This window comes from Aspergillus caelatus (genome assembly GCF_009193585.1).
Source record: "Aspergillus caelatus strain CBS 763.97 unplaced genomic scaffold BDV27scaffold_76, whole genome shotgun sequence".
Lineage (NCBI taxonomy): Eukaryota > Fungi > Ascomycota > Eurotiomycetes > Eurotiales > Aspergillaceae > Aspergillus > Aspergillus caelatus.
The window spans coordinates 95,789-119,974 of NW_022475339.1; the positions used below are offsets into that span (position 1 = coordinate 95,789).

Consider the following 24,186-nt stretch of genomic DNA (forward strand, 5'->3'; position numbering starts at 1 on the left):
GTTTTTTTGTATAAGACGCCCACCCCTGGATCTTCCTGTCGTCTACTTATGAGCTTCACTTTGCTGATGAGGTGTCAGCAAGGCTTTCATCGTTTTTGATGAGGTAATGTACAACAGCAACAATAACAACAATAAGCACGCCCAGAAAAAGTTCGGAGTGCGAATGCTAAGCATCCTTGGCATATTTCAAGGGTTCTCTTAGTGGGATGCTCTGGATCTGGGGCCATGTTGGTGGCGCAGCTTGTGGTATTTGGTCCCCTGGGTCTTCTCGTGGGAAGCGCTACCCATATCCTAGGCTCCATATGAGTGATACAAAGCAATACTACAGGAAGCTATAGCCCTTTTCTCTTACCTATTCTTTATGAAATGATACAGCAATGATCAGACACTTGGTACGAGAACATCGACGGTGTTTACGATCGATTCTCTCGTAGCATTGTCCTGCGCAATAGATGTGTACCTTTTTTACCTAGGCGCGAATTTGACTCCAAATCAGCCATTGGCTAGGGAGTCACTTCGGGCCTACCCAGATCTACTGAGTTATGTTGTCGCACTTTTTCATATGTAGGCATCGTTCTGCCTACGTCTACTGTGGTACTAATACACCTTTCCAGCATATGTATATTCTATATTCGGTCTAAGTCGCTAAGGGTAGGAGATAGTAGGTTCGCAATAGAGAAGTTAACCCCATGTCTGAAATATAGACAGCCCAGTCTAGTAATATGCAACAGTGGGGCCGAGAGACCAACGTGCCATAGATATACCATAAGCGGCCAAATGGACATCGCTATATCAATCTTTACAGAAAAAGGCAAGAAACGAATGCCTATCAAGATCGCCATTAACCAACTTGCTTTTTCCCTTCACCGAGCCTCCACGCATATGATGTTTCCGAACAATCGACGGCTTCATGCCGTCAACCATATCTCCATTAAAAACATGAGAGGACTCGTCGATCTCAGTATCCTGGTAACAATGACATGCCTCCTGTGGCTGTTCCTGTGGCTCTCCGTCGTCAGACTCCGAGCATTCGCTACTGATATCTACCACTGGAGTGTCATCAGTTGCTTGTTTAGTTAGGTCTGGGGAATGGGGCATCTACACTCCTGGCCTTCGGCCTCCCGACGCCTGTTCATACTGGCAACGACCTTTGCGGGGATTATGCGATCGTCTTGGAAGTGGTCCCGTCGATCTTCTTCTATTTGACCATTACGCGTACGAGTGACTGTTGCAAGTCCTATGCCACGTTGGGGATCGACAGCCAGTTGGATCATTCGCTGAGCGAAGTTAGTAGATTCCAAGAAGTCTCTAACGGGGGTAACAGTCCGCATACGTCTTCATTATTGGAAGGACTCGGCCTTTGAGGTGTAGACATTTCCACGAAAAGATAATGGATATTATGTAATCCCGTAAGAAAGAATGAAAAGTGGCGAGTCCTTAAGAATGTGCGACAGGACGGTTTTCCTCATTCTTATATAGCTTATAAAGTCTCTAGGCGTGGGGGCGTGAGAGGCAGGAGGCAGTGGTGCCTGATTAGACAGGGATTATATCCCGAGGCTTTACAACCTCTCACACATCCGGGCCTAATACTGGTGTTTCATACATTTGACGGTGATATGCACCGGGCTTCGCTATCTAATACGTCAGAGCGTACCCAGTTCCCATTGGATAGGTACGGATATGAATCTCGTTTTGAGTTTCCTAGCTGCTTTAGTCTCTAAACGTGTGCTTCCCCATAACGTTCTAGGGATTAGTAAACTCTTCGAATTGGCACCATTTGTTGGCCACATTGTGATATGATATGTCAACAGGATCAGAGCGCACCATCACCTTGGTGATATGTAGGCCTCCCACATGCACTTCGTGTTTTGCCAATGTATCCCATTTCTCGCCCACACAATTTATGGTAAGCTCAGGTAACAGAATCAACGAGAGTGGGGCGTGACTGAAGTAGCGTAATCTCGCCGGCTGGTACGCTAATTTAGAAGGCGCAATTCCGTGGCCCCCGTCCGCTAGACGTGATAGTTCACGAGTCAGGTCAGGCGAATCCCGCATTGCCTACCCATTGAAATCATTCCGGCCATTCCGCGTGGAGGGACGTGGTATGGAGCTCGTGCAGCTTTCAACAATTTCCTCAACTCCACGGAGGCGAGGCCGAGGAAGAGACACTCCTCGAGGTAAGTAGACCTTCTTGTCGCCTCATTTCTAACCTGAATGAAGCACAATACAAGCACGTTTCTGTTACTGGCCAGTGCAGCCAGACAAAAGGTTTGACCTGCCCTTGGTATGATCTACACAACGAGTGCGCCGTTATCAAAGTTTGTCGAGTCCCGAAGCGCATGTCGGACCATTGGAGGGCGTGTGGCAGAAGAGTGCGTACTCACCGCGCCAGTCGCGCCAATCCTCCACACTAGTTAATAGGGTCAACCACTAGGTTCGCGTTCCAAATCTTCCGACTAGTCAATGTTGCCAATTTTCGGGTCCAGCCGTTCAGTTGTGCGGCGGAACCCCGCCCTGCCCTCTGACTGGGCCCGGTGGTATCGGGTTGATTTCACCAAAGGCTGAAATATGCAAACGAGCCTCTGTTGCCCTTGACAGTGGCACCACGTAGTTCTCGTTCTCCCCCTTCCCGGCGGATCGCCAGAGCAAGGCTGGCAAAATCATGCCTCGTTGTAGGAAGCGCCAATAGAATACTCCAGAATATGACGTGGATACGAGATACCGGAGGCTCAAAGTTTATTATAAAGTCAAGCCCACTTGTCATCCCATTCTATTTCTTGATTTGTCAGATGTACGTGCTATTGACACCAGTATGAAGCCAGCCGCATAGATCTGTTCTTGGCACTCTATTCTCGAGCATTGGGCACCGATCGTCATCCATAATCGTATTATCATATGATTTTCTCATTGTTGAGGCCGACATTGATGGTCCACGTGAAGGTGAAGGATGACTGACTGTCGTTTCTGATGTGAGGGAGGGTAAGACGAAGCTATCAGGCACATGAAAACTGGTAGAGATTCTACGATGCTAACGGAGAAAAGACCAACTGGCCAGGTGGTGGGGAAAGGGGGAAGGGGGAGGCTCGTTCCTGGAGAGCCTAGGGGTAACTCGAGCTATTGCCGGCCTTCCGCGGCCTCGTTGAAACCATGGGCCGAAGTGGGACCTTTATATTTCTACTCTGTTGTTCCTTCTCTTTGAGCGTTGTTATTGGGCCCATATGGTCAATGAACCCACGCTAACACCAGAGACCCACAGACTCAAGACAACTTTTGCTAATTTCAAGCTTAGCTTATCGAACGCCCGCAGGCGGAGGCGGTTATGTTCTACCAGACTCCCAGTGTCGTGATTTAACAATGCGTTAGCTAGCCTTACCATTCTCTTTGCCTCAAAAAACCATGGATCCTCGATATGCTTCAACTTCGACTCCACATATGACGTACATTGACGTAAATTCCACTACTTTGCACACAATATATATTTGTCGGATACAAAGCGCTCTTTACAATGCACCAAGGAACGTCTCAAGCAGAATATAAAGGGCGATACCCACATATATGATTATTGTATATCGAAATATTATATACATATATATATATCTCGTATTACAAACCTAATATTCTTTCGATTGACTACCTGGACTATTCGAATCTTGTTACACCCGGAGATTCGTCCAAGGATTCTGCGACTAAAACGTATCCTGGGAAGGGGCTGACTTACCACAATGATTACAGTCCACTAAGTGATCGGCTATAAGATGATGGGTGTCAAAGTCCGAGGTAAGGCCGATAATATTCCGTAAGATAACCAATCTAAGCCCGAATGGTCAGGTCTATTGAGGACATTTTCTTCAACATTCAGGATAGCGTAAACCCCGTTGATCTGGTACAGAAATACCAAATGAAGTGCTCTTATATAACCTAAATCGGATCTATTATTCTCATCAAGCATTGTATCTTGGTAACTCGTGGGCCCCTATTGGCTCCCCACATAGCATAGTGATCATCCAACTAGTAACCAGCAAATGTCTGTCTAACGTTCGATCAACAATCAGTTGTCCCACATACAACCATTCATCTATATCAGGGAGATAAGATAGATTATCGGACCGCGGACCCAGCTCCTGCCACTGCTGATGTCAAGAAGGTGCGCCTCATTGACAGCATAATCAGCCAACATATCAGAGACCGCCTTTTACAGAGTTGCTACCTGGGGATAGAGGATACTAGGCCAGAATGCAAGCCCATGTCCTATCGTCGTCCCCTCCCTTCCGCTCGTGCGAGGCGTCCAACCACTGTAAATTGTGCTCTGTGGTCCTCGTACGTTCCGCTTGCAATCCCTCTTTACACCCGATTATATAGATTTATACAACTTAGTGTTTATGATTGCTATGATTAAATACAGTTTGCTTCGGAACTATATCGAAGTGCTCGATTGAGGAACGTTGCGTATATTGAATCGTAATATTGGTACCTCCTTTGGATAATGGAGCATTTATAGAGATACTTGACCGTTCTTGTGATTTCTGGAGTTAGGATTTTGTATAGAATGAATTTGCATTGATAAGAATAGAGAGATAGGGTTGGGGATGGGCTCAGATACCCGCCGTACGGCAAGCCATTGCGGCCAACGCGCATGAATTCATTTTCCTATGTTTTTTAGGGGTTTTTAATCCTCTTTTCGTCTAGTTCTTTCACCGCTTAGTTGGCCGCCCTTAATTAGTTAATACCAGGTCTGAATCCTAATTGCTCCAGTAGTTTGCAGTCATATGACTATATAATTATACCAAATAGACTAGTAAATACACTACGTATACTACGCATACTACACAGACCAAGTAGACTAAACAGACCACACAGACTACGCAGACCACGCAGACTATGCAGATTAAGCAGACCAAGTAAGCAATTCAAGTAGATTCAGTATAGTAGACTATTCTGCCGGCAGAAACAGGTCTAAAATGTAGGAAAATGAATTAACGCGCGTTGGCCGCAATGGCTTGCCGTACCCGCCGTGGGGCCGATGTCATGTGACAGACCGTGGAATTGCAAAGTGAGCCGCCCGGTCCCAATTTGCTCATCATCTCCCAATTCACAGAGTTGCCGGCAGCGCAAGCAGCGAGCATGCCGCCTGTACGGAAGCAAAAACCAAAGGACCCCAAAGAACAGGAAGAACAGGAACGAAGGATTCAGGCAGCAATTGCAGATATCAAAGATGGTAAATGTTCTTCCGTACGGGAGGCAGCTAGGAAATATGCAGTGCCGTCAACCACTTTACGCAACAGGATGAATGGGGTTACCTGTCGGTCTCACAAATGGGCGAACAGTCATAGAATGACCCCGGAAGAAGAAGAGTCACTAGTAAAATGGACCTTATCAGCAATTGAACAACATCAAACTGCCCCTTCGCGATCGGAGATCGAAGAAATGGCCAACGCCATTCTCGCCAAGCGGGGCACTACAATAACTGAGACCGTCGGTGAAAGTTGGGTACACAACTTCCTCAAAAGACGAGAGGAATTACGAACAGTTTACCCTCGGCGATCCTATTCTCGCCGGATCTATAATACAGTCGTCGGTGATGCCAACGTGTCAGCTGGGTCACCCTCGCTCAATCCGGACTGTGAAACAGGCCAGCCTAACAATCAACGCAACCCCCTTCCACCACCTAGGAGTCGAACGGCCGTTCCGGATTTAGAATCATTGGACAATTTGCGGCAATTGGACACGCAAATTTCCACGTTCAAAGAATTGGTTGCCAACGAGAAGGATACATGGGACCCTTACACGCAAACTGTCATAGATAAGCTCATCAAGGGATGCCAATTGATTATAGAAAGTAGTTCTGGTCTTCTTAAAGAAGCCCGGGCCCTACGGGCTGCTCTTGAAGAGGGGCGGTAATGGAGGACCGTTTTACTCGTCCTTAGTTAACTATCGTTATCCTATGATTCTCTGTCTTGTGTCCGTACTCGATAGGGTACGCTAGGCAAGGGTCTATAACGATAGACTTGAAAGACCTTGCCGATGTGATATCCCCAACAGGCTCATGGCTAGTGAGAGGCATCACGCACACAGAATAAACTTGCGATCAAGAAGCTCAACGTGAAGAGAATCTCCGAGAGAGAAAAGGAGGCGTTCTTTGGGAAGTAACATTGATACTTTCCATATAACAAAGAACCCGATGATAGAGAGGATTGTGGCGGTCATAGATTCCCTGAGCAGAGAGGATGATGGGCCACTCCTTTCTATTTATGTCCAAATACGCAGGATCAGGACAAGTACATTCTTCTGTTAGGTTTCTTGAATCGTTCTTATAACACCATATGACGTCCAGTCTGCATAAGTTGCGCAAATGCGAATGAACGTCGGTACACTATACCATGGTTCTAGTCTTAATAACGTTTTGTATTAGTTTTCAAATAGGCCCACTTCAAGGCAATATTAGTTAGCTGAAAGCTTCTTAGTTTTACAAGCATATACAATTATGTGTAAGGGAATAGAATAGAATAAGCAACAATATAAAGCGGGTCCAATGTTGTAGTATCAATTGGTTGGCGTCTTGCATAGTCTTCTAACTTCCAGTTGATGAGTGGAACCATCAACCGTTGAATCTGACACTAGGCTTCTAGGTAAGTATTCCTTCTCCAAAAGAATTGAGGGTCGTAACGCTTAACGGGGAAGGCAGTAATATTGACCTAGATTAATCTTCAGTGGATATGACCCCCTGACTGGTTGCTATACGGGAACCCTGGGCCAAATATACTGTCAGGGCACCTTCAAGCTTTGATGATCTTCATTTTAGCACCGATGATCTTCATTCCAGCTCCGATGACCTTAATCGCTATGTTGATTGGAAGATTACAAAGACCGATAAAACTTTAAGCAAGCAACGAATGTACCGGTTGCCTAGGGTTTACTTGGCTTGTGATTTTAGCAATTAAGAAGATAGACTAAATTAAGCTTGAATAAAGGTGCCTATCAAAAGATTCTTGTTAACATAAGAATACCCTACCAATTATTCGCCCATAGTGTCCAGACAAATGGGATAATTCTTCGTTTCACAGATCCTTTAATGGATCTGCAATGTAATTAAATGTAGCCTCGTGTTTCCACTTTTGGTTCAATATACGGAGTAATTTTAAAGCTAAGGCTTACTAGGACCACTAGTGCCGTGGCTATCAGACTCCACATAAACCCTCACCAACCTTTGATTAGTTCACTTGGTTGATCGACATTCTAAAATGAAGGAGATAATGATAAATCATACAAACGTCCCCACAGCTATTAAACTTAAAAGGTATATAATTCAACACAAAAAGGGGTCCAGCCCGTACAAAACATCCAACAAACTCCTCATCGCAAGATATTCTCCTACATCTCAAGGGTTTATTCAACTTCAAGGAACCTTGGTAACGCATTGGTTAAAGCCTTATACCCGTAGTCCCTTCTGCTTGCATTCAAAGAGCTTATTCTTTTTGAACTGAACTACCTGATCGCCAAAATGAAATCCCCATTCAGCTTTGCTACGATTCTGCTATTTTGTTTTTCTGGGGCTCGAGCTTCATTCACCGATGCAGACAAGGTATGTTTGACATGAATATCATGACCAAACTGTGGATATATTCCTAATATGGATAGCAACGGGCTGTTTCCCTTCATAACAACCGTAAGTGCGAAACTAAATCATGTTTAATGATATACTCCATTAACTGTGGATACTCAAGACCGATCTTCCGTGACGCCAAGCGCTAGTAACATGAAGCCCATCGAGTGGGATGAAGGTCTCGCCACAGCTGCCCAGCAATTGGCCGATAGCTGCAAATTCGAGCATAATCGTGCCGGGCAAAACCTATATGAGGGCAGTGATTCAGCAGATCTTGTGAAACAAGCAATAGATGCGTGGCATAATGAACACAAAGACTATAATTACGATAGCAATACATGCGGGCCCAATGCGATCTGTGGACATTACACTCAAGTAAGTGATATACACCATAAGATTCACTTTATGGCATTGAAAGTAGCTTATGAATCTTTTACAACTAGGTTGTTTGGGCGGATTCTTCCAAAGTCGGTATGGCTGTATCCTCGACGAAGTGTGAAAGTGGCATGTATATTGTAGTTGCCAACTATGACCCTGTTGGCAACTATGCTGGGGAAAAACCTTACAAGCAACGGTGATCAACATTCACAATATGGTGATGGATGGAATCAAGGCAAAGGTGATCTATGTCATAATGCACGGTGAGAAATAGGGGCTTTCTTAGAAAAGCCCTGGTCATTGTGGGAGGGACGGCTTTCGTATATATTACATTTGCGTTCTAGAAGCACAATTGGGGATCCAACACACTCTGGTTACAGCGGGGAATCAGTCCAACAACGATCATGGAGGGAGGTTCTGACAGACGCTGACCCCTAACTTATCAAAGTTAATGATGAGATAAACTACTAGCTTGGATTAGAAATAACTCTATCTTATATGCATGCATTATCCCCGGTCAAACCGCCCAACACAAGTCGGGTGGCTACAACCCGAATGAACGCTAATCAGCTGAGAAGGCACAAAGGCAGCTACTCAGTAGTCGTAATTTAAGTATCTACTGTCAAGCGTGCTGCCACTCGACCAAAATACCTTCGGCATTTGGTCGTGCCTCCAACCGATCAATACGGCCAACATCCACTATCATACAAGATTAGGAGTAGCTTGTAGGAGCAAAGAAGAACATTCGGTGAGCCAGTGAGTCATACGAGGGATACCTTCGCACAGGCAAAGGCAAGAGCATATTGGAAAGGCATCGACCCTGAAAGCAATGGCTGACCAACTTCTATCATACAGTTCTGACAGTACAAACATTAGGGTTAAAGTTCCTCCTTAGTGCCCATTGGGCAAACCATTGTTACTATTGTAATCACAGTCCACTTCAGCCCGCAAGACATTACCAAGAAACACAGCCGTTACCGTTGCAAACCCGACGATTCCCTCTTCCCTTCCAACAAAGCCCACCTTCTCATTCGTCCCAGCTTTGATGGATACACGCGACCTATCCAACGAGAGTATACGAGCCACGGATTCTTTTAGTGCATCTCGATGCGGACCAATCTTAGGCCTCTCACATATTAAGGTCACATCGGCATGCGTGATGACGCCACCGGCATCACTGACAAGTTTCCTCGCATGTCGAACAAACTGATCTGACGAAGCACCTTTCCACTTGGGATCGGATGGCGAAAAGTGGCTTCCGATATCATCCGCCCCAATCGTGCCCAGTAGTGCATTGGTCAGAGCGTGAAGACCCACGTCAGCGTCCGAGTGGCCCAGCAGCCCCGAGGTATGCGAAAGTTTGACACCGCATAAGGTGATTTCTGTCGCAGGAATCAGACGATGGGTATCATATCCATGCCCGACACGGACGTCAGGAATAGAAGGTTCTGGTAATCGAGGCTTTGCTTGAAGGATTTGCTCCGCCTGTTCGAAATCCGTCGCATACGTGAGTTTCATGTTCCTCTCTTCTCCTTGTATGACACGGACGGGTAAGCCTGCCGCCTCAAAGAGAGAGGCATCGTCTGTATACTCGACATTTTTATCGCTGGCAAGCTGTTCGTGAACTCTGAGTGCATTGGCTAGCGAAAATGCCTGCGGCGTTTGCGCACGGTATAGACCACTTCGCGGTACTGTCCGGGAGATGAAGCCGCTTTCATCAACAGATTTAAGTGTGTCGGAAACTGGAATCGCCAATATTATTCCGATATTAGGCGCTTCGCGCATCCCATCTCGGATCTTGTCTAACAAGGACGACGATATAAATGGTCTCGCCGCATCGTGAATCAGAACGTGCGACGGTGGTTGTTCCAATGACGACAAAAGTTTTAACCCCTCAAGGGCAGATGCCTGTCGGGTGTCCCCGCCAACTGTCTCATATATCTGTGCACCAGATCCCTGAATTGCATGCGTAAGGAGTGCTGCATCATTCTGATGTCGCACAATTACAATGGGGTGTCGTGGATCCCAAGCTCGAAAGGCCCGCACAACACGGGAAATCACCGTCTCTCCCGCAACTTCTCTGTATACTTTGGAACATTTGGCGTTCCCTGCTCGTGTGCCTGTTCCTGCGGCCAGGAGAACGGTGCCGAATGTTGGTTGTGTTGAGGACATTGGACGTTGGGGGAGGTGGGCACTATCAGCCTTTACTGTACCGTGTTGTGTTGTAGGTCGTGCCGTACGCCTGCAATCCCAGGATAAAAATCAACCATAACAGAACAGAATCAAGCACTAGGAATCATCGTCTATATATGTCATCGGCTTGATCGACAAAACATAATATCGTCATGGACAGTTAAACCCATGACAAAACCTGGCTTGCCCCACAGTTCAGCTCCAGTCGATCTTTACTCTTCTTAACTCACTAACCACGAGAAACCCCCACAAGACTATCAAGCGCGCAACCTCACTTGTGCTCCAGATGTAACTAGTGCAAGTGACATATCCAGTGCTCGAGCGTATCTCCACGCTACCACGATCGATTTGAATGCGATCCTCGTGATAAATCCCCCACTGTCACTGACCGCAAGTTCGGGAAATTTTAGCTGCCCCGTGTCGCGTGCTGGCTTGCCTTATCAGCAATTGCCACTCCTAAAGGCCACCAGAAATCCCAGAACCCCAACTTACACCTCCCCTGAATGAAACAACACAATGACTATGCCTGATGTGAACCAATTCACCCCCGTCACCCTAGAGATCCCAGCTAAGCTCAATCTGTATCTCCACGCTGGTGCTCTCCGCAAAGATGGATACCATGATATCACAATGGTCTACCAGGCCATCTCCCTCTACGACAACATGACCATTTCGCCGGCCCAGGATCCCCAAAAATTCACAATGACAGTCTCCGGAATTGATAGCAATCGTATCCCAGCTGATTCCAGCAACCTCGTCATCAAAGCGGCGCAACGTCTAGCTAATTTCGCAGGCATCTCAAGCCAAGCCTTGCACTTCGATCTGGTCAAGTCCATCCCCACGGAAGCGGGGCTGGGTGGAGGGAGTGCTGACGCGGCGGCTGCATTGGTTGGCTGTAACCAGATCTGGAGAGCGGGGCTAGATAACGAACAATTAATGAAGATTGGAGGGAAGATTGGAGAGGATGTCCCTTTCTTTATCCGCGGGCTGGTTGGGATAGGGGCTGGTTATCATCGACCTGTTATTCCTGTGGATGTTGCCGCTGTATCTATGCGGACATGGCATTGGGTATTGGGGATAATGCCGAGGGGGTTGTCGACGAAGCTTGTGTTTGACAGGTCCGATAAGTTTATTGCGAGAAGGATAGAGAGTGGGGAGGTATTATCGAGTCAAAGTGAGCAGCTGGAGAAATGTTTGGGGATTGGCTGGGGGAATACTGCCTTTCGTCTTTTGACTCCCTATTTGGATAATAATCTCCAGGAAGTCGCGGAAGATTTGGACTCTGATATTGGAGTTGCTTTGCAGATGGGGAGGGAGACTGGGGCCATTGTGAGTTTGATGGCTGGGACAGGCACGACGTGTTTGTTTTTGGCGGGTGATGAGGAACATGCGGAGCGTTTAGCCGACGAGTTGAGCGGTAGGAATATGTTTAGGAGGGTTGTTAGGGCTGTGGGGCCGGTTGAGGGTGTTCGTCTCAAAGACCAGTGTCACTGATGGAAGGGATCCTAGACCTCGAGACATGTTCTCCTCCAGTGCTCATCATACACCGAGCAGGGGCAGATCATGCCTGACAAGCTGAGCATGGAGATACAGGGTAAACTGGATTATAATGAGATCATTTCTCATTCGCAGGCAATGCTCTAGGTTGTCTAAGCCAGGTACCACACAGTGTTGCTCAGCTAGCATCAGCAACTAGAGATAGATGTGGAAACGAACGTGTGGAAGGGAATCCTAAAACAGGGACAGGGGCCAGTCAGCACCCCTGAGATACCCACCCAAAGACTGCAGCCTACCTGGAGGCACTCGACAGAAGTATCAAACACCGGATAATGAGGGGCTAGATACATCAAACACTACAGACATAAAAGACAATTACTTGTCTGCAAACTTTTACATTTCTCTTTCTCCATCATAGTCCCACTATGGTACTAGACCTTGTACTCATTGAGGGGTAAGATGTGATACTTAGCTGTTAGCGGAGGAGAGAAATATGTTAATCGAGATATGTCTTCGTTTATGGTTCCTTTCTCAATCCAATCATATAATCAGGTGTTACATTTCCGATTGCCACCTGTGTGACTAGCCCAGAAAACAACTTACATGTGCTCCGCTTTAGTGCGCTTTCTATTTTAGAAACTATTCCGAGGAAGCAAGCGGCCACATGTTCATGTTATCTGTTGTCAAAAGTCTAGCTCAAAAGCCGTTACGATCCACTTGCCTGATTTTGGGAATTTTAAACTCCCTGAGACCTCTGGAATGTAGGAATTTCTAACTTTGTAATGATGCAGAACCATGGGTCCATGGCTGCGGGTCAAGCGGGACAGCTGGCTAGACTAGGGCTTCAAGCTCGGCAGGTCGCCCTATCGGTTTACAGAAGCTTTTATGTATGTCACATTTAACACATGGTTTTTGAGAATTGTCTAGAACTCTAAATTAGCCTTCATCATTTTATTTGTTCATGGTTGATGCACAGTCAACTGTCATTGAGAGCTTGAAAGGCAATGCGTCACATATTAGCCTTATCATGGTGACCTGTCTCCAGGAGTTCATTCCCAGCCCTGGCCCTTCGTCTTAGACGGACTCGGTTTGACGAGCTTCTGAATGGGATTACCGTAAGAAACAAGGCATATTAATCATGTAGTTCAAGTGGAGACAGGCCAACTGAGACTGCAAAGCACCCTATTAATTTGGCATTATGTATTATCGGTGATGAGTAGGTGGCTGAGACTATGCTACCAGGTACTGTAAGTTGATGTAGAACTCTCCGTAGAAGCCTCGGATGTAACAGTAAACGCAGGAACAATGGTTAAACCATAGTTAATCTAAAATTGGTGGCATCAGCATAGGGTTAGTGAACCTGAAGTGGCAAAAACAAGGGTCGATGATGACATCCACGACTCCGTGATTTCCTAAAGCGGGCAACGGTCTGGCTGTCATTTCCACGGCCGTTATTCGGATGATCATCCGGTGCAAGTGACATGGACCTGAGATTCACTCGGCCGGGCGAGGAGCTAAGTTTCAGACCGATGGATCCAGGGCTCCAGTAACGAGCTTCCCGTTCTGTCTTCCGCCACCTGGTGATTGGTCTATTGGGATTTGCCTGACCATGTAACATTAGAGACCAGGCTCATGGTTACGACCTTTGCAAAGAGTTATTTCTATCGCCTAAACTCCCCCTTCTTATGTTGATAGACTGGAAAGTGTCAACTATTGAGTCCTAGCTGAGTATGAAAGCAGATGATGATCATGAAAAGTACAGGCACTTTACATAACGATTCTACACAATCTATTGATTATATTCGTCAATCTGATATTTCCTGAGTTATTGTTGTTTTTTTATTATTAGATGGTGTAGGAGATCTTGTTCACCTCTCTTATTATATCCCATACCTCTGTCACTTGCAGCCATTTTATCTTCCACTAACTGGACTGCCAAGGGGCATCTGCTGGCAGATAACGCACCCGTTATGCCCAAGGAACAAATCGATCGGACTGTCCAACACTGGAATACGGCGTTGCAGATCGTATGTATCAGTGCCACTACGCTTTGCGTCGCCCTCCGAGTTTATACCCGGATGTTCGTATTCAATGGCTTGGCCAAAGAAGATGGTGCGTTCCGTGAGATGATATAATGGACAGGGAACTGACTGTGATAGCGGCCTGCTTGGTTGCCTGGGTAGGTTCTGCACTAGCAATTGTCCCAAACTCGTGCTAAAGGTTAGATCACAGTCCCTTGGGGTCGGCTATTCGGCCATTGCACTGGCTAGTACGTATGCCGCCACGCCACGATATACACCGCTAACCCGCATTAGTGGGCTACCATGGAGGGGGCCTTCACGTCGACGATGTGTCAGATCACAATCAACGCATTTTCCGTAAGGTATGCCAGATCGCGAACCCGATATGATTGAAAACCAAAGGCTGATAATATCAGACCGTCTACGGAACTATGATTATCTACGGCCCGGCAGCCTACCTAACCAAAGTATGCCTCCTCTGGATCATGACGCGGGTCTTCCACCCCTTCCGCAAGGCTGTAATCTTCATCTATCTTTTTCTCGGCCTGATGTTGGCCTACTATGTTCCAGCGTTGATTGTCAAGATCTGCATCTGCATCCCCATCTCGAAGTTCTGGGCCCCGGCTACTCCCGGCCGCTGCCTGGATCAATCCAAGATCACGCTGGCGGATGCGGTGATTAGTGTAGTCAGCGATCTAATCGTCCTAATCATTCCACTAGCCTTGGTATCGACACTACATCTACCCACCCGAAAGAAAGTCCGTGTCATAGCCCTCCTCAGCGCCGGTGGTCTCGCCTGCGCGTCCAGCATCGCCCGTCTGGTCTTGATCATCAGCAACGCCGATTCCCAGGACATCACAATGGCGTTCATGCGCATTAACATGCTCGGGTAAGCTTTCTCTCTCAGTGCCACGTGTCAATCGAGTTAACTAACACTAATCGGATTAGAAATGCCGAGATTTCCCTAGGCATAATCTGTGCCTGTCTTCCCGCCCTCTCAGCCCTCACCACCCATATCTACCACCAGCACTCGCGCGGTAACCACTCCTGTAAATGCTCACACCCGAGCTCAGATCACTCCCGGCGTCGGGGCTTTTGGCGCAGAGCCTCAGATCAAGACGCTTTGGTCCCGCGTGCCCAAGCTGACCCTCAGATTCGGGCTGTTATCTATGGGCAAGGTGAGCATTTTGGTAGTTCCGGGAATGCTATTGAGATCTTTAGAACTGTGGAGATTTCAACTGAGGTTACTAGTGTTTGATGCCTGTGGGTATGATGAGGGAGAGGCGTTTTATTTGAGGTCCTGCGGGAGGATATGGATAAATACGTGTGAAGGCTAGAGTGGGCGAGGAATATCTTATTCATATTCCAACTCAGGACACGAATTCCCAGACATTATGAAAACGGGATGCAACACTATGGACAATATGGTCCCGTCGTTGGACTGCAAGTGTCAGTCACTCTAGACCTCGATTCGCGTCCAGACTGTGGACGGAGTCCCCCATCTGGGGATCTCATGAGGCGACGATAGGACTGTCCAGGCCCTTTCCTTGAAAGGAGCTTGGCTATCCTCTGGTTCTCCGTCTGACCACTCCGTCGGGTTGGGAAGGACCAATATACTTTCTTCACGCCTGCGTATGTGCGGTTGGATGTATGCGGCGGGCGTTCCTTCCGTCAGTATCTGCGTTGGGCAAGGTCAGAACGCAGACCGATGGAACAGGCGGCTGAAAGGAATATATACCATACGGAGTCGACTACCTTCCAGGAAAACGGCTATGTTGCTCTTCTTTTCCTAGACTAGGGAGTAGTATACTAGCTAATAAATCTAGGACCTTCTGTAGTACTCAGTTTACTTTTGTTTTTTAAAGTTTATATTATCATATTCCTGAATACCGACAGTTAAAGTGTGCTAGCTGAGAAGACTACTCTATTTCAATGAATAAATAGGAGAGATTAACTTTGGTAACTACCATCTAGGAACCCACTCTATGTTTCAGGCCACTTCTAAGTACTACAGATGAGGTGTACATGATTGCAAAACTGGAGCAAACGTTTCTTGTCTTCTCTCGAAACACCTATGGCTAAACGATATTCAGAAAGGCGTCGGAACGGCTATAAGGTAATTCACGCAAATGACGAGCAAAAAAAAAAAAAAAAAAAAAGCGAAATGAAATATTACCGTACACAAGTTTTGTAATACCAGATACGGAATCCAGATCTTAAGACTCGACGCATACAACGCAGGTTATCAAGAGCCTTCCCGATTACAGCAGCATTGTACATTCCGGCCACACCGTGTATATTCAAAGAAGTAGTTATTTCACGTCAGAAAGTAGGCGGAAGATATTGCTGGAATCCGACAGATATCCCTCCTGGTGCTCCCTGACAACCAACAGATTTGGCTTATACTCCGTCTTATGCGTAAGGTTCATCCCATATTTCCATTTATACTCTTGCCCATCATCCATTATCATTTTATGCAGGATCATTTCATGCAGAAAGTGTTCGCTGCCGTCGAGGCGGCGAAGGGAAAATCCAGGACAACCCCCGGATCCCCAAGGCAGCTCAATCGCAACTTTAATTGATACATCATCCGGCATTTTGTCAAGGGCTACCCAGTCATAGAGATCCCAGTGACTCTCGTCCCATCGGACTAACCGGCCCGTAATGTGAGGTATTCCACCCCAGCGATCTACGCCGCATTGCTGACGATTCCGGCATTCTGCTAGAATGGCCATGATGTCGCCCATTAGGAGACAGCCTGTCATTGATACAATCTGATAGAACATAGGCAATATATCAGCTCAAGAGTTTGCGGTAAAGGTCAGAGGGGCTGTTTACATTGTCTCGTCACCGGAGTAGTCGCCGTAGCATTCGACCAGCATTCGCTGACAGGGAGGCTGCGTGGCCAGCATGGTCGTCCATGATCCTGGTGTGTCGTAGATGGGTTCCTCCAAGCTGAAATCGCCCTTTTCTTGAAGGCCGTCTTTTAGCACTCTAGGTTCTTCTGCATCTTTGGATATTGACACGCCTATCCGGTTGAAAGCAGGGTTCAGTTTCCATGTTTGTCCATCGGACATTGACGGCGTGTCAGCATCCCTAGTATTGGACAATGGATACCAGCAGGCCTCCTGGAGCCTCGGGGAGGCTTGGATAACATCTCTCCAGCTATGGGAAACACGCTGGGCGCGAATGATTTCCACAGGGTCATTCAGCTGCAGTATTATATGTTCGGTAAGCTCATAGATGCTGAAGACTTTCTCGGTAGATGATGGCATTTCCAGGAATTCCGCGTGAACTACCATAAATGTACTGGTAGGTATGCAGGAGGCTGCAGACAGTTTCTTCGGGCGTAACTCCACACTTAAGTAATAGTGAAGGGAGCGTTCTATTCCGCTTTTGATTTAGCGTGAAGACTGTGCCTAAAGGCCGGCTACCAATATGGTGGCAAAGGTCTTTTTGCCATGCTGCTGCGCATGAGGAGCAGGCACTTTTCTCAGAGGTTTTTATTTTTATTTTTTTTTTTTTTTAGGCGAGCTGGTGGTAATGCTTGTATTGTGATGTAGCCCCCACGAGGGGGTCATCCCGCCCTCTGAACAGTCCGAAAATGCGGGAGTCTATTGGCTTCGCAGAGCGCGCGGATTATCCCCAGCTCTCAGGAGAATGCAACTAACGTCCAGTCATGTCACTTCCACATGCCTTGTAACCATGTTGGCACCGGTCCTACTCCCTGAGGGTTTCTTAGAATGTACTTCGATCTAGCCTACGTTCTGCCGTGCCTTGAATATCACCTGTTTCCCTGTGTCTGTTTCATCTGACTGATCATCCTATGCCCTACTATGTCTTTCAATCCATGATGTACGAGGCGGACTATACGTTAATACTGTTGTCGGTCGTCGGGATGGGAATCGGGCCTCCTGGAGAATCTTCCAGTCTCGCAGTCAAGACCTCGACCCCGGTTTCGGTGACCAATAAGGTGTGTTCTCCACGAATGTTAGCGTAGGGCTTTCTATCTAATATGCATGCTGTACTCACCAAATTGCGCCGTCCGTTTGCCATCCACCGTCACGTTCGTCCAGTCATCGGGCCAATAAATTTCCCGAGGTTTTCCCAGCGTCAGAATGGGCTCGATCGTGAAAGCCATCCCGGGTTTGCATGCTCCGGGCACCTTGCTGTTCGCATAATGAGGGATCCACGGCGGTGGGTGGAATTCGGTGTTGATACCATGGCCACCCCAGGTCGCGTGGACGCTACAATTTCGGGACTTGGCATGTTTCTCAATCACCTTGCCAAAGTCTCGAAAGAGGGTGCCCGGCTTCACGAGCTCGATTGCCATATCCAAGCACTCTCGGGTAGTTTCTATCACTCGGACCGAGTCAGGGTCGGCCTTGGCTCGATCGCCCACGTAATACGTTTCGTTCACATCGGCGTGGTAGCCCCCGTGGTATAACGAGATGTCGAGATTGAGTATATCGCCGTCGAGAAGGATTCGCTGATCCGGAATCCCGTGGCAAACCACCTCGTTCGGAGATGTACATAGCGATTTCGGGAAATGATTGTAGTTCAACGGCGACGGGTAGGCCTGTCTATATTAACAAGATATAGAAATATATATGTCATCAGCATGCGAGTGGCACCTACATTCCGTTCGACGCAAGCCTTGTGACAGACCTCGTCCAGGTAATCCGTGGTAACTCCCGGCCGGACCTCTGCTGCGGTGATATCTAGTACTTCCCGAGCTAAGCGACACACTTTGCGCATAGCCTCCTGTCCCTTGGCATCGAGAATTTCAATCTTTGATCGATGCAAGCGCCGTTCGCCCTTGGGGATGCCGGTCTCAGACCAGTCAGGGCGTCTGATCGACTTAGGAAGGGTGCGCGTTGGAGACAGTGGATAGACCGGTCGAACCGAACCGGTAAAAGAGTAGGTCGGAAAAGGATTATAAAGTCCTGTCTTGCCTTGCGCCGTCCTGTGGACGGTCTTGTGTTGGGCCTACCCCACGAGCTCAGTCAGCGACCAGACTCTAGTCACCAACGGATAAGGAAACCAACCCAATTCTTTTTGAAGCAATCTTGGGAACAAAAATAGCTGTCTTTCATGCCCAACTTCAAACATGTCGGACACTGCAAGGCTTCCGCTTCATTGTCACAGTCGACTCCGAGACACTTTCTCTTGGAGGGTAGTTCAGATGCGATGTCGCCCATGGTGGCTGGGATCGGTTCCTGGAAGTTGGAACGTGGCGATCAAGTAGAGAGTTAGACAAGGAGAAGAAATTCGGAATCAGCAAAAGTGGCACTTTGTGTGGGTTGAAAGAGACGCCATGGTCAGATCGGCAAACCGCGCCGAATGTAACGGGAGAGCACGTGAGGGGGGGAAACTCCAAGCTTCTTGATTTTTAACTCGTTCAGCTCAGGGCGCAGCCCCCATTAGTACTAGTTTAGTTATATCACATTGATAGGCTGATCCTCGGATCTGTCCCGAAGATCCACTGAGCCCGGTGGGGTTAGCGTGGGGTCCGGCCCGAAATTTACTGATTCCATCTCAAGTACAGGAGCACAAAGTAGTGAGTGTAGAATACTCATCATTGCTTGGAACCCTGCTTTGAAATCTGATCGCTCAGGCCTGTGGGTTTGTCCAATATCTGTACACGTCAACTGGAGTTGCGTCTATTCCACAACAGTATACCTGGTCTTTACCTTTATATGGATCGAGGCACACCTTCCTCTACCCCTACTCCTCACAGCACTTCCAGCAGGTGCATGTCTATCCCTCCAACGAGCACCAGCGCAGGTGCACCTGGTCCAACTCAAACTAAAATTTCGAAGGATTGCAACAAATGGCTCATGTAACAAGACGGGAAGTACTGTCAAGATATGGCGGATGATGCAGGCATTTTCCTGGATTGCCTCTACCAACTAAACGCTGCTTTCAACACAAAGAAACGGAAATTCTAAGGGTCCTTGCCAGAGGAGGCCTACTATGTTGGAATGAAGTCAAAAGTGTGTATCTAATGCGCTGTTTAATTCACCACAATGTAGTGTCGCCACAAAGCGGGGTATGCATCGTATGTGGGTTGGAAACAAGTAAGTAGACGTTATTATAATGAATCTTTCTAATCTCTGTCAATTTGATGGAGTCCAGAAGTCTCGATATTTGATGTGGGTCTGGATGCCGGGCTCAGTCCTGAAAAGTTCCTCGTCTTTTATGGATATGAAAGCGCCGTTCTTAGGGTCCTTCTGCGCCGCCCTCCACAAGTCCTCCATCGACGACTCATTCGCATGCCAGCGCCGAGCGGTGTAGAAGTTGTCCACAAGCTGCTGAAGGCGTACACGTAAATAACCTTGATATCCATTGGCGGTATCGTCGCTTGGCTCATAGTCTGGGTCAACGGCCCAGATCCTCATGCCATCCACACGCCCCCAAGAAAAGAGAACCGATTCCGCAGATTCCCGATCCAAATATAAGAATACATTCTGGAGGATACCTTCAGAACGGCCATGACCCTTCTTCCGCTCCTCCTCTGTGGGGCCCCCATATATGTTATCGATTTCGTTTCTCGGATACAGGTGTTGCCAACCGCGCCCTTGCGCTCGTAGCTCCTTGAACCTCCTGCGCAGTGCATTCAAAATAATTGGAAAGCTCTTAGCACCAGTTGCATTTTTAGAAGGCCATGCGGGATTCTCCAGTAGCTTCCTCTTGACGCTCTCGAAGGCCTCGTCTTCGCGTTCCTCATAGAGAAGTCGTTGAAAGCGCCACAGACGCTCTTCTATCCCTTTGCAATACTCGTCCAATATCTCGCTTAGAGCCGTCAACGCGTCGAAGTATACGTGGAATTCATTATCAGTTCTGCCTGTCCACAGTCGATCCTTCATAAGGTATATTTCCTTTTCGGTAAGCTTCTTAGGTGACTCTATTGCCCTCTGCATGAGCTCTGCCTTGTTGAGTGTGCTGACAGCAGCAAGGTTCTCATTCTAGGCTGAACGAGGGGTTAGGTCTAGAAACCGAATGCGATCTTCTGAATTCATGCACGAAGGGTTATTCTCGAAGGCTTGGGAAGTATTGAGAAGACCATTTGCAGAGTCCAGACCTCGCTGAACCCGAATATAAGCTCCGAAAAGGTATTCCATGATTATGAGGTGTTCTGCTTGAGCGAGTTGAAAGAAAAAGGGCTCACAAGACCCTGGGGAATATTATATAGAACACCTCTGGGGGGTAGACTAAATCTACAAACCCGTCAAAATGATATTGTATGGATGATAGTAATTGCCACGTACCAAGTACCAAATCTACTACACTTGTAGATTGCTTACATGGTTTGGGGCGGGTTCGGACCTTTGGCTAAAACCCAACAAAGCCCATGCGTCAGTAAGGAAAATAGTAGGGGTTTACCCGCGCCTCCATGTCAAGGCGCTTAGGCTACAGTAGGAATAATGCAGGTTGTTCATTGGTAGAAGAATTAGCTCCCGCGATCTAGCCCTATTTAGACCTAACACACCCAATATCCTTCATTTCCCAACCATAACACAATTTGGCTACAAGGAATTCATTTAGCTTGCTTCCTAAATTCCTTATATCGAGGAATTGTTCAAATTATAATCACTATATAATCACTACATAATCTCCATAAGAATACATATAGTATTCTTAGTAGATTTCTTTGGTTTAAAGGCTGAAGGTAAGGTAGAATAAACGAATCGTTGTGACTATATATCTTTTAGTCCTGGTTAAGCATACTACAATTCTGTATAGGGATTTAATCTAGACACATATTTTAGTTGTTAATACCCATGGTGTACTGTACACAAAAATCAACCCGGCTAAAAGCAAGAGAGATGCGAACCTGCGTGATGAATTTTACCACAATATATCAGAGTTCTCATCACACTCAATCGATTACAAAGGTTCCAACCGGCCACTCCTTCTTGGTAACTTCACGATACGCAGCACCTTCCAGAAGATCTGTCATCGCCTCCCCTATATAGTCATCATTGTCTGGCTGTGAAGGCATAAGCCGCAGCAACCCAACCCTACGATAACGTTGTGGCCCCACACTGTTTGTTTTGTATCTCTTATGTCGCTGTAAAACGAGAACATAAAGTACTGGCCGAGGCCCTATACTCGTCTTTGCAAGCTGGACCAGCGTGAACTCCGTGCTGCTGCTCGGAACGATGACGGAGCCGCTGGTTGTCGTCGCTGCGAGGTAGTCTGGCCTCATCAGGGCGATCTCCGCTAACTTCCTTGTACGTGCCAACGGACTGAGCCGCGTCAAGGCTCTCTGTATTAAACTTATAGGGTTCCGCGGGGATTTCGAATAGGTACCAAGTCTCAAATGGACGTGTCGATAAGGTGCGTCCAAGGCTAATACCGCGCCTTCTACGGAGCGGAACTCGTCGTGAAGCTTGTCGCGAACCTCAACACGAACGACCTTTGCAAGGTAGTCGAAGGTACCACTCTCCCGGGGCCAGGTTATACCGGCAAAATCGTCGGCTCCCACCCAGCTCCACGACGGCCCGCGACCCTTAGAAACACCAGTTGGTATTTGCCTAGCAGGTAGTGTAGGATGTTTGTCTTGGTAATCGAAAAGTCGAAGCAGGGCGCGTCGAAGAACTCTACCAGGCGGCCCCGAGCCACCGCTGCTACAGTGGAAGCTCCATAGTAAGCCAAATAAGAGATCGCCCCTCCATAATCCTGCGCAATACTGCTCTTTTAACTGAGTATCGAAGGACTCGGCTATTGCCCCGATCGCTGGCAAAGGATCATCCATGGATGTGAGATCTCGCCTTGTATATTCTTCGAGTAGCTCGTACCAAGCTTTGTATATAGCCGCCATAGACCTTTTGGAGTCTTCGGAACTATCTGAGCCAGCTAGAAGCCCTTTTAACTTTGAGAACAGTGTGGGATCGCGTGTAAATTCCTCTTCTGGCTCGGTAGCTTTCCCAGAGCGGCATTGCCAGATCATCTCTCGTTTCGTATAATACAAGACTTGTTTCGACAGCAGCTCCTCCTGGAGCGTCCAGCCACTGGTGGCCCAACGCGAATCCCTTGGCCAGTCTTTGTTGAGGGGACTTCTACCATTTCGAAAGAAGACTGGGTACGTGCGACAACCATCCTTGACGCTCTCGGGGTGATCTTGTCGACGCCAAGGGAAAGAGCAGTTAAAATGCGGTTCCCGTTTGTCTAAAAACCCGTCGTTTACTGTTTCCGCGCTCGTAGCGGCAATAGTGACAACCGCATTGCTATAAACATGGCTCGTTCTCGACGCTTCAGCCGTCAACTCATTGGTATTATCTTGAAAGATGCATAGAGCGTCGATCCATAGGTACCGAACTCCCAGTGCCCTTGTCACGAGGACAGCATCCTGTAGAGTGGGTGGGAAGTCTGACAGTGGCAGTCCGCTGCGGAGATTGTCAAAAGATGAGGCATTGAGAGTGAAGGATGAGTCCGCGCCCCCGCAATAGCTCAGTGCCACCCATTTCCCGGTTTCGCTGTCCCCACTAACATGTAAATGAGGTGGTGTGCTCAGACTCCCAACATCGATGACCCGTGTGGGAAGAAAGGCCGGTTTATCTTTGTCTGAATCGCACTCTGCGTGCTCCCGAGAGCATTTGTTTAGCCAGTTAGCGGCTAGAGAGAGACATGTCTCGGATCGTAGATTCGAGGGCGTCTCATTCCGAGCGAGACGTTCGAGGAGATGTGTGTCATCTTCCGGGATCTCAGCACCTTTTCGACATTAGCAGTAGTCTGGCAGCCATCGAGCCTCCGGGTACTTACCCTTTGCAAGACATATATCTAACTCTGCAATCCACGTCCCGTTCGAGCGCCCGCGCTTAGAATTGTCGGACATGGCTACAACCATTAGCTGAGCATAAGAATTATAGACCCCTTGGTAGATGACAAAGCGAAGTGGCCCTTGATATTGCTGACACAAGCATTTATCCGCACGATAAGCATATGGTGTATGGTCGCAAGATCGTATTCTGCAATGTGCCCAGATCATCCCACAAAGCTCACATCCAGCTTTACTGGCATCTTGGAGAGCTTTGATGCTAGTATGGTGAGGCTGGAAGTGTGGAGTGGAGGAAAGATATGAGTCCGGGCTCTGAAAGACGTCGATCGAGAAAGCTTCCGAATCGTGGAAAGACTGCAAGAGGTCTCGGATGTCGATCGTTTGACAGACATTGCATAAATTCATCTTTCAGGAAGCCCACAATGGAACTGATGGGGAGTAGAAGAGAGATCCGCACACAGCCTATGACAGCCTGATTAGGATATTTATTGTAGGGCACTAGTTCACAATCGATGTTGTTTTGGCTTGCCACGTTGTATTGTTCAACTAAGAGGTATACACTATCTTTGCAGTTGATGAGATCGTGATTTAGAAGTGAGAAGAGAAAGAAAAATTGCAATTTACTCACCATGGGTGGAAGATTGATCATATACGGTGAGCCCTTGCGCTTTGTTTTCATGGATTTGAAGGCTTGGATCCGCAATTCAGCTGCG

General features: G+C 47.6%; 9 protein-coding genes across 9 annotated transcripts; 3 read left to right on the forward strand and 6 right to left on the reverse strand.

Annotated features, from left to right (window-relative positions):
• Positions 1-792: 792 nt before the first annotated feature.
• BDV27DRAFT_171883 (uncharacterized protein) lies at positions 793-1,375 on the reverse strand (the record flags this gene model as incomplete). Its single annotated transcript, XM_032075717.1, has 3 exons — positions 793-1,049; positions 1,103-1,277; positions 1,334-1,375. The coding sequence occupies 3 exons, from the start codon at positions 1,373-1,375 to the stop codon at positions 793-795; spliced, it is 474 nt and encodes a 157-aa protein (XP_031928150.1).
• Positions 1,376-7,498: 6,123 nt separating this feature from the next.
• Positions 7,499-8,178, forward strand: BDV27DRAFT_157267 (CAP domain-containing protein; the record flags this gene model as incomplete). Its single annotated transcript, XM_032072475.1, has 4 exons — positions 7,499-7,579; positions 7,636-7,663; positions 7,722-7,975; positions 8,044-8,178. The coding sequence occupies 4 exons, from the start codon at positions 7,499-7,501 to the stop codon at positions 8,176-8,178; spliced, it is 498 nt and encodes a 165-aa protein (XP_031928151.1).
• Positions 8,179-8,869: 691 nt separating this feature from the next.
• On the reverse strand, positions 8,870-10,150 carry BDV27DRAFT_157268 (YgbB family-domain-containing protein; the record flags this gene model as incomplete). The annotated part of the gene is made up of 1 exon (XM_032072476.1): positions 8,870-10,150. One exon carries the CDS (start codon positions 10,148-10,150, stop codon positions 8,870-8,872), a length of 1,281 nt encoding a protein of 426 aa, XP_031928152.1.
• A 537-nt stretch (positions 10,151-10,687) lies between these two features.
• BDV27DRAFT_157269 (4-diphosphocytidyl-2-C-methyl-D-erythritol kinase) lies at positions 10,688-11,665 on the forward strand (the record flags this gene model as incomplete). The annotated part of the gene is made up of 1 exon (XM_032072477.1): positions 10,688-11,665. The coding sequence occupies one exon, from the start codon at positions 10,688-10,690 to the stop codon at positions 11,663-11,665; it is 978 nt and encodes a 325-aa protein (XP_031928153.1).
• Positions 11,666-13,638: 1,973 nt separating this feature from the next.
• On the forward strand, positions 13,639-14,947 carry BDV27DRAFT_144772 (uncharacterized protein; the record flags this gene model as incomplete). Its single annotated transcript, XM_032070299.1, has 4 exons — positions 13,639-13,780; positions 13,984-14,051; positions 14,106-14,510; positions 14,843-14,947. The coding sequence occupies 4 exons, from the start codon at positions 13,639-13,641 to the stop codon at positions 14,945-14,947; spliced, it is 720 nt and encodes a 239-aa protein (XP_031928154.1).
• A 969-nt stretch (positions 14,948-15,916) lies between these two features.
• On the reverse strand, positions 15,917-16,964 carry BDV27DRAFT_171884 (uncharacterized protein; the record flags this gene model as incomplete). The annotated part of the gene is made up of 2 exons (XM_032075718.1): positions 15,917-16,489; positions 16,541-16,964. 2 exons carry the CDS (start codon positions 16,962-16,964, stop codon positions 16,002-16,004), a joined length of 912 nt encoding a protein of 303 aa, XP_031928155.1. The 3' UTR covers positions 15,917-16,001.
• Positions 16,965-17,556: 592 nt separating this feature from the next.
• Positions 17,557-18,890, reverse strand: BDV27DRAFT_144774 (peptidase M24, structural domain-containing protein; the record flags this gene model as incomplete). The annotated part of the gene is made up of 4 exons (XM_032070300.1): positions 17,557-17,669; positions 17,722-18,268; positions 18,328-18,678; positions 18,738-18,890. The coding sequence occupies 4 exons, from the start codon at positions 18,888-18,890 to the stop codon at positions 17,557-17,559; spliced, it is 1,164 nt and encodes a 387-aa protein (XP_031928156.1).
• A 918-nt stretch (positions 18,891-19,808) lies between these two features.
• On the reverse strand, positions 19,809-20,612 carry BDV27DRAFT_157272 (uncharacterized protein; the record flags this gene model as incomplete). Its single annotated transcript, XM_032072478.1, has 1 exon — positions 19,809-20,612. The coding sequence occupies one exon, from the start codon at positions 20,610-20,612 to the stop codon at positions 19,809-19,811; it is 804 nt and encodes a 267-aa protein (XP_031928157.1).
• Positions 20,613-21,571: 959 nt separating this feature from the next.
• BDV27DRAFT_157273 (HET domain-containing protein) lies at positions 21,572-23,530 on the reverse strand (the record flags this gene model as incomplete). Its single annotated transcript, XM_032072479.1, has 2 exons — positions 21,572-23,406; positions 23,458-23,530. 2 exons carry the CDS (start codon positions 23,528-23,530, stop codon positions 21,572-21,574), a joined length of 1,908 nt encoding a protein of 635 aa, XP_031928158.1.
• Between the last annotated feature and the right edge of the window lie 656 nt (positions 23,531-24,186).